We start from the raw sequence: 9,503 nt of genomic DNA, 5'->3' as shown, positions 1-9,503 counted from the left end.
AAGTGGCCCCAAGCTACTGCTGGGCCAGCCACAAAGATAACTTCCCGCTGCTGCCTAAAAAATGCTTCGCGAGAAGCTGTTCTCAGTGTTTGATACCGAGGAAAAGGAAAGGTTTAAGTCATCTCCGTTTGGGTTTCTATGGAGTGTCGTTGGAAATGCGGAAGCTACAGATCCAAACAGCACGTCCTACACTCATTTTACCCATCCCCAACTGGTTATAGAGGTTCTAAAAAAGCGAATAGCTCCCATCACTTACCAAATTGGAGGCAAATTCTTAAGCTTTAAGATGTCCAATGTGGCACTACTCACCGGGCTTTCCACAGACTCTCCACTGGAATGGTATTACAGAATGAAATCCAAGAACATCAGTGATTTCAGAAAGAGATATTTTACAGTCACTCGTGGTTCCGTATGTGGTCAAATTTGACTAACAGATATTATGCAAGCTAGGGAGGAGGCGAAGGCAAATGCATTACTTGATGCAAATATGGTTGATGATAGCCATCGCCTTAGACTATACATGCTTGGAACTTTTCTCTTACCAACCGGGTCGAAAGGAGTCGATGTCATATGGGTTGACATTGCCGAAAATTTGAACAAGTTTGATAGTTTCCCTTGGGGATATCTTGTGTATGAGCTGCTTAAGTAGAAGTTGGAGTCGCTATATGACGCCATCAGTAAACATAACGAATATAAGGTTGGCCACCCATATACTTGCACCCTCTATGGTTGTGTCCTAGCATTCACCCTGTGGATATTCCTCCACGTGCCATCTATAGAAGCGACAAGGTTAGAACCAAACAGCTTCCCATGGTTCACAGGGTGGGTGAAAGTTGTCGGAAAAAGTTGTCAGGGTATTACGTGGGAGAAAAAGTTGAGTGACTTTAAGAAACTACAAGTTGTCACTCCCTCACGTATTCCCCATGAGGTTAGGGAGAAAGTCGTCGTCAGAGATGCTTTGGAGGTTCGTATTTATGAGGTCATTACTGCTTGTACAGTTTTTTAGTATATTATTGACAATTTTCCTATATTTTTATGTGCTTTTATGATAGCGGAAGAGGAATGATCCTAGTCAGTCATACAATATCATCACGAAAAATCATGTCGTAACCCGAGAGACAATAACGGTATAATTTTCACGGTTTAGAGTTTTCTTGCCAAGGTTGTCTCTTTAACAGATGCGCAATTTAGTTTGTTAGTTCTAATTTATGTTTAGGAAATGTTATGTCATTTCAGGTGATCATGCAGGCCACCCATGACTTCCTTCTTCATGGTCCCAGGGGAGGCAAAACAGATTTAAGAAGCTATTTGAAGAGAAAACTTAAACTTAGTCCCGTGGAAGAAGATATTGGAGAAAAAGAAGAGAACAAAGAGGAACACGAGCATAGCAGTGAAGATGAGTCCCAACAAGCCCCTGTGAAAAGGATGCGACGTTCCTCTACACTGTAAACTAAGTCCCCCATAGGCAAGGATGTCCGCAGCAAACGAGCACCACCATTGAAGAACAAACCAGCCCCACTATCCAAGAACAGACCAGCCCCATAGTTGAAGAACAAACCAGCCTAACCATCGAAGATCAAACCACCACCATTAAAGAACAAAGCAGCCCCACTATCCAAGAATAGACCAGCCCCACAGTTGAAGAACAAACTAGCCCAACCATCGAAGATCAAACCACCACCTTTGAAGAACAAAGAACCACCTTCGATGAAAAAAGCAGTAGCTTTTAAAAACAACCGAGGACCCAGTACTAGAGAGAGTGTCTACTACTGCTGCCATTAGGAGGTCACCGTGGTTGACAACTTCAAAAGAAACCACCAAGTCCGACACCTTACGTGTTTCTACCTGCCGAGAAAGCAAAAGTAAGGAAACGCCGAGGGTAGCTGAAATTGATAATAAGACTTAGAGGGTTGGACTGGTAGAAATGTTTTTGTCAAGGAATCATCGCTTGCAAAAAATGTTGCCCAATATCGATGGGGAAGAGGTAAATTTGAATACCTGACAAACACTTAGTTATGGTCTTAGTATGGATTAAAAGTTTGTGATATGAGGGGGACATTGTGTGTACGCTCTGAGACATCATAGAAACGTGTTTAGTTCTAATCAATTTTGATGCAGTATGTGTGTCGGATTACAAGTAGTCCAGTCGAATTTCTTCCTATTTCTGATGAAGAACTACCTGAAGAGGAAGTCCAATAAGTCTATTTTGTAAAAACCACAGCAAGACTACTCTTTTCTAAAGTATCTTCGTAAGACATTATGTTCAAGTTATGAGCCATTATAGTTACTTTATGAGTTCTATTAAATTTGTACGCAGGATGCTTGTGGGATTGCTAGTGGTACAGTTAAATCTTTATCAATTTCTAATGAGGAAGTCCAACCTTACCATAAGGTACACTTCCCCTCACCGACACCATGTTCATACTGTAATTAGACTGAGACATTAATTGCCTCTATTGCAAATTCATTCTCAATTGTTCATACAACATGATTTTTCAATCAGCCTACCGAAAGCATAAATGTTACCAAAGGTGGTCAGAATATTGATAGAGAACTGTACATAGTGATTGACGATGCATAAGAGGGACCTAATTATGTTGCTGCATCTGTTATGCAAGATGATATGGCAAGAAGATCCAAAACATTTGTTTCTGTAATCAAATCCAATCAATTGGAGGATGAAGTGGTTGCTGTTTGCCAAGACTTAATTCTTGTTATTTTAAACAAGAAAGAAAATGGATTGCTTGAAAGAGAGCCTGGTATTGTAGGTTTCCAAAAGGTTGGGACTGACCTAACTAAGATGACTACCTCCAATTTCCAAGTTTCGTATTACTGGAAGAAGTATGATGTTAAGGAATCCAGTCGTTGTGACATTCTTAGGCACTATGGAAATGGTGTTCATATTGACATGAGCAGCTTCTATGGGTTGTACAAGGGAGGCTAAGTGAATGATGTGGTTTGTCTCTTTCAATTATACGTTTTCTTGACACTAATATTTATACGGAATATATATATAGATAGCCTTTAGCATCTGATTGTTTTATGTTTTTGGATTCCAAGGTACTGGATTCGTACATGTACTTACTCAGTCACTGGTACACTATCGTAGGACATGTCGACGGTGTAATGGAGGATATGTATGTTGTAGTTGAAGAATCAAGCTTCTCGGTAAAGTCACGCATCCGTATATATTATCTTTCATTATTTTTTAGGTTTATTTCATTTTCCCTTGTTTCTTATTATTTAGTTTTTGTGATAGCGTTACCTATATGATATATATGGAATATTGGGAGCAATATTAGAAGAGGATAACATGATGGTTTAAGAGAAGCTCATCAAGCAAAATAGCAAGTTGCGGGTCGTTAAATCATCGAATCATAGAATTGGTTCCGCATGATAGTTCGAGACTAGACTTGAGTAACTGCCGTGGTTTGATGATGACGGTCAATGTTGAAGGAGTGCATTGGATCCTCATTGTTGTCAATTTTATAACATTGAGTGTTCAAATCTATGACTCGTTGGAGAATCCAAACGATGGTAGCCCCTGGCCTCTTGACCCAACACCACTGGTTAAAAAGTTGTTGACAGTGCTCCCTTATGCACTATTAAGCCAGGATGGAGAATGCGTAAACATTGCCAAATTGGGTCGTTAGTGGAGTGTTGAGTTTCCGATTTGCGGCAAACAAGACGATGCCAACAGCTGTGGTGCATTTACACTTGTCTTTGCTGACAGCCTACTGCGAAATCTGTCACTAGTCTACACTGTGAAAAGGCGACTGTATATAAGGCAAAGAATAGCAAAGGACTTGTTGGAGTGTGGCATATCTAACGAAGAGTATTGTCAGAGAAAAGTTGGCTAGCGTTTGGACTTTGATGCGGGAGAAGAAGCTGGTGGTGGGCGAACGGTTGCTAAAGTTCAAAGTACACCAATTGGTGTCGTGGAGGTGGATCCTGCAGACTCTGGCTAAAACTCTATTACAACTCTGGGACATTATGTCATTGTCCAAAGTTATCATAGGTGTTTTGGGAGTTCTAATCTATTCTTCTGCAGGGTGCTTTTGGGATTAGGACGCCATCATATATAAATATAAAGTAGGGCCAAATATGGACAAATTAAAATAACAGACCCTTAAAATAATAAGTCCCAGATGTGAATGTTGTAGAGAATTTGGACTGGGGCATTAGGTTCCCCTACTGGGATGTCATAGTTACTAACTAATACAATTGTGATCTTTAGTGTAGGTTACCAATGAAAATGTTAGTACTAAGCCTACTATTGACCTTAATTTTGTGGCTGATGTTTTCCAGCTAGACACCATGGAAGTGGAGCTCGACAATGTTCAAATAAAGATGCCTGACAGTCAATCGAAAGTTGAGCAGTTGAAGGACTGTAATAAATTAAGTGTTAGGGAGAAGAGGGCCGCTGAAGTGTGTCTTGATAAGCTTCTGGAAGTTAAATCGGTGGGTTTTCCATTAATAAAGTGGAATCCTACCGTTACTCCTAGACATTGTTTGCCTCCGAATCCCGCGCAAAGCATAGAGTCAAAGGTCCTTGCACAGGTGTATTGGTAGTTGTATGGCCAAACTCTCAAAACTGGGCATGCTGCTGATCTAACCGTCAGGGTCTATGGTCGGGGGATGTCCATAAACTTGAGCACCTACCAGTTGCTTAGACAGTACCAGTGGCTAAATCACGAGGTTTGTAGAATGCTACTTGCTACATTTTGGCCTTTCCCGCAATATTTCACTTACCGTATCGTCTAACTAGTCAATTTGTCTTGTTTTTTTACCCTTTTTATCTTGGTCAAGGTTATTTTGGTGTACATGACCCTTCTGGACAATTGCTACAACAGACTTGAACGGTATGAGGATTTCGTGACAATACGTGAACTGTCAAAATACTACGCTATCATCCTAGATACACAGATGCTGGTAATGTCTCCCAAAACACACATCTTTTCTCCGACTTATTCTAAGATTTTTCAACAATGCTCCTAATAATTATGGTTTCAAAAACTATGTAGGTCTACATGGAGTCTTTGTATGCCATTGTTGGGGAGACTCTCACTGATCGAAGCCTTACTACAGAAGAAAAGATTTCTATACTTGCTTCCAACATGTCATGGTCCCTAAGGTTGACCTTCAAAGAATTGCTCGAAGAAAACACACGCATCCCGTACGTCACCAAGTCCAAGGGGTTGATGATGGCCTTTGATCTCTCAGACCACCTTTGGATACTGGTCATCTTCTGCTTCCACACTTGGACTTGCCTGATTTATGACTCGCTGGCGGACGTTATTGCCGACCCTACACCCCGGATGGAAAAAATTTGTACCCTACTTTCGTACACACTCTTAATGCACAACAAAGATTGTGTACCTCAATCGCAGCTACAAAGAAAGTGGATTATCAAATACCAAGACTGTAAGAAGCAGAAGGATCCTAGGGACACTGGGGTTTTCGTACTGGCTTATGCCGATCAGTTACTCCGAGATGATGCCCCAACATTCAGCCGATCTGGGGCCATGTTAAGAAATAGGGTGGCCAAAGACCTTATAGAATGTGGGTTGACCCAATCCTAATTTGAGAATGTGGAGAAAAAACACTGGTAGCATGTGTATTCACCATGTGTGAATTTTAGCAACAACCATTGGCTAGTGTACTGTCAGGGATGGACAAAATAATTCCATTATACTAGACTGTCATCAGTTACTTCTACTTTGCCTAGACTTTTATAATTATCTTGTTTAAGACAACTTATTATCCCTTTCAGACATCAACAACATTTTAAAGTAGTTACATATATCATGATCTATCATACATATTATAAACAAAAGACATGGACTATGAACTTATGACAAGACATCCTTCAACCAATAACTCTACAATGGAAGCCTCTTCTTTGGAAAGAGAGCACAAGAACAATAAGTACCTTCCAACATAAATGATTCGAAACATTCTTACTCTTGCTCCACTATCATTTCATCACAAGCCCGAGAAACTATGCCATAAATGGGCACGTCTTGCGAATAAACATCAGACCCAATAAACATTTGTTTCTAGCCGAGTATGCCTTGAATAGCATATCTTGGTTACTTGACAACAAGTAATGGGCTTGAAAATATCATAACTTTCGCAGCCATCATTTATGCAGTATTATACCCTCTCCAAACTTTGTTCACTTAATTTCCAGAGACATTGCTGTTTTTAATAGTGATAGGAACATCATGCAGTTCAATTTAGGTACTAGGGAGATGATATATGACAAAGAAATCCCAACACTAGGCACACAACATATTCTTATGATTATGTCCGACAGGGAGATGCCGCTACCAATTGCTCCACAGAGAACCCTCATTTGATTGAAGGAAAACTTGGGCAGAATGGGAATCACTTACCGTCTCTTCATAGCGTGTCTCCGGTCTTGCTTCTGTGGGTTTTCATTTCGTTTCTATACTGTGGCGTCCCTTATTTATAATGGATAGTTTCCTTACAACATCTTATGGAAGTAGTCAGACATTCTAAAGTGTCACTAGATTGCAATGCATGCTATGGAGTGGTGAGATTCCCTGTTTCACTATATTGGACTACAATAGTAACATATTCAACGCCTATTGCTTGTTGATGAATGAAATGAACTCCTACATAGAAATTAAAGATTATTCCACTACATTCAACCCTAAACACATGCATAAATTCCGAAGCACTCATTTACATTATGGAAAACATTAGGGAAAAACATTACGGACCCAAAACATTAACACTTGCATAAACTAGTAAGATGATAACGACAATAACCATTATATCTACAAATATCCCAACATTAAACAAACAAGCAACAGAACCCCACAACTAAGTTGAATTCTTTTCTTCCTAATGGCACCGAAGAGGCTGCCATGTTACACATTTTCAAGACGAACTATCTGATGAAATACCGTCTGATGAATCTAGTATAATATTTTTTAGCTGTTTTAATTTGCGCTTTCGCTTATGAAAGTGCAAAACCACCCGCCTCATTCTTTGGCGCTTATGTGCAAGGGCCAACTCTGCCGTCGCCTCTGTTCTTTTCAGCATCATATCGTATTCACAGACAAATATATCCAGCTTGCCATAGAGAATATCTAACTCCATCCTACCTTCCATACTCATTTCCTTCTTTAACTTAGTGATGGACAACAATATTTATTCTAAAGTTTGCACACACCGATTTGGTGGAAGAGATGACCCGAAAGTACTTGACATTTTCGTTGTGTTATCAAACCTAAATTTCTGCTTCAAACTATGAGAGAAACTTCTAATGGAGTAGAGAAAGACAGTATCATATATATCTTGTTATTGTATGGTGTGTCATGCAAGATTCTGAATGACACCACCAAAACTTACCACGAAAGACTGGTCTGAATCTTCAAGAGCACGATTCAACTTTATCATCCCACATCCCAACATAAGATAGTAAAACAAATATGGATAAGGTAGCTAACTTGGAGTTACACTTGCATTACAAGCACAACCAGTACACCACATAGGACAAACAACACTAAAGATTGCAACTTTGTCTGAAAACCCAAACATTTGCAGTTAGTCTGAACCAATGAATGTTTCCTCTTCATCAATTTGTTCTCCTCTAAAATTGTTCAGCACTTCCACTTCCCTAAACCGAAGAGCACTCCGTTTTTATCTTGTACTGCAGTTAGTCCTTCTTGATGGACAAACCCAGCACAAAAATAACCACACTTTAATTTGCTCCAGTTTGGGGTCTAGAACTTCCTCAACCAACCAACCTTCTATCATAATTCATGATTAGTTTTGGTTTGTCAGGGATTAAGAGGAAGAATGCGGCATTGCATCCAATTGGGGATTCAGATCCCTTGGGGATTTAGGGTTAGGGAAACTGTTTTCAAAAGCAAAGAGTGACTACTCAAAACTCACCCCAAAATTCAATAAATTAGGTGTTGCCAATTGCAAGTAACGTCAGAAGGAGGTGGTGGTCAACTCGTTGAATTCCCAACTTGTAACTTTTAGTAAAAGTTTTAGTAAACATGTACAATCACAGTAATTAAAAATGTGCATAAGGCGACACCAACACATAGGTGTAAGACAACATAACGCTGCTGTCTGGATATCATTTTTCGCTATGTGATTATGCCTTCAAAATATGTTTCTAGATTATGTTGTAGCCATAGTCAAAACAAATACAATGATGCAGTTCAATTTTGGGTGATTTTTTGCGTGACAACAGAAATAGTGAAACCTAAAATATAGTCTGCGCTATTCGAAACTCATATATTAAACCGTTTGTTGACAGTCTCCTGGTTCACAGGACGTTTACTAGCCCCCTATCATCAACAAAGTACTTGCAAGTGTTTCTATTGTGGCCATATTGGTTGCATAGCATGCATCACCTCCTCTGTTTTGGACCCTTTCGTGGTGGTGGGATCCTGATTCTCTCTATCGGGGGACAACCTGGTTTGCGCCTCAATTTAGGAGGAAGAATGTGGTCATCCTCTTCATTTATTTCCCACTGTTCCTTGCTGGGAATACCAATCCAAACCTCCGGATATGTACATAACCAGTTCTTTGTTGTGTAGTACTCATCAACATATGAAATGTGGTGCAGGCCAGCAACGCTAATGGCCAAGCATGCGTGGGGACACGGTATACCCAAGTGTTGGAACCACATACATGTACAATCCCCACTCTCCAGATTCACAGAGTGGCTGCCCCCCTCCTTGGTCATAATCATAAAACATGTCCTTGAAGACCACAGCTCGTACATTTCCTTCAACTTTTTCATGTTATACGTTAATGTTTCAGCTGTAAAAGGTACTAGCAGTTGACCCCTCAGAGCCCACTCACTTGCAATATCTTTGTACTTGCAGAAATGTACAATCAAAGTTTGCCTGATTTCCTCCACCATAGCTTGTACGGGCCATGACCGCGCTTCCTTAATCATTTTGTTCCAACTCTCGACGTGGTTGGTGTAAATGATACCGTACCTCTTCACATCTGAGGCTGAACAAGCCCACTTCTCTACCGGAATATCAGATAACAAAGTGTGCATTGTGGGACTAATTTTCAGGATATCTCTCATCACTGCCTTGAAATGCCATCGCTGAAGGGAAAAAGCTGCCATTTTCACCTTCTCAAACACATGTTGTGGTGCTCTTTACATGTTCTTGCACGCGTGATTCATGCGTAACACATGTCTTGCTCTCGGAAACATTATGGGGACCTTGGAGATCAGACACTAGTGCCTATCAATCATGAAGATAAGTGGTCGGTCATAACCGATGACATGGTCCCCAAGACAATGGAGAAACCACTCCCAATTTTCATTGTCCTCTGCACTAACAACACTGAAGGCAACGGGAAATACATGACTTTCTACGTCTAATGCAATGGCAGATAGAAGGCACCCACTTGATCTACCCTTCAGCTATGTGCCGTCAAGCTTTATCAGAGGTCTGCATGTGTTACAGAAGCTCCTAATTGTAATCTCGTAA

General features: G+C 40.4%; 1 protein-coding gene across 1 annotated transcript; it reads right to left on the bottom strand.

Moving 5' to 3' along the window:
* Positions 1-8,398: 8,398 nt before the first annotated feature.
* On the bottom strand, positions 8,399-9,133 carry LOC147493252 (uncharacterized). The gene has a single exon (XM_086567794.1). It carries the CDS (start codon positions 9,131-9,133, stop codon positions 8,399-8,401), a length of 735 nt encoding a protein of 244 aa, XP_086423920.1.
* Between the last annotated feature and the right edge of the window lie 370 nt (positions 9,134-9,503).

Source organism: Coptis chinensis, chromosome 6 (genome assembly GCF_015680905.1).
Source record: "Coptis chinensis isolate HL-2020 chromosome 6, ASM1568090v1, whole genome shotgun sequence".
Lineage (NCBI taxonomy): Eukaryota > Viridiplantae > Streptophyta > Magnoliopsida > Ranunculales > Ranunculaceae > Coptis > Coptis chinensis.
Note: the sequence above shows the minus strand (reverse complement) of the source record. Positions and strands in the feature narration are given on the sequence as shown.

Excerpts from the sequence above, each read along its gene's own strand:
- LOC147493252 (XM_086567794.1), bottom strand. The coding sequence starts at position 9,133 with ATGGCAGCTTTTTCCCTTCAGCGATGGCATTTCAAGGCAGTGATGAGA.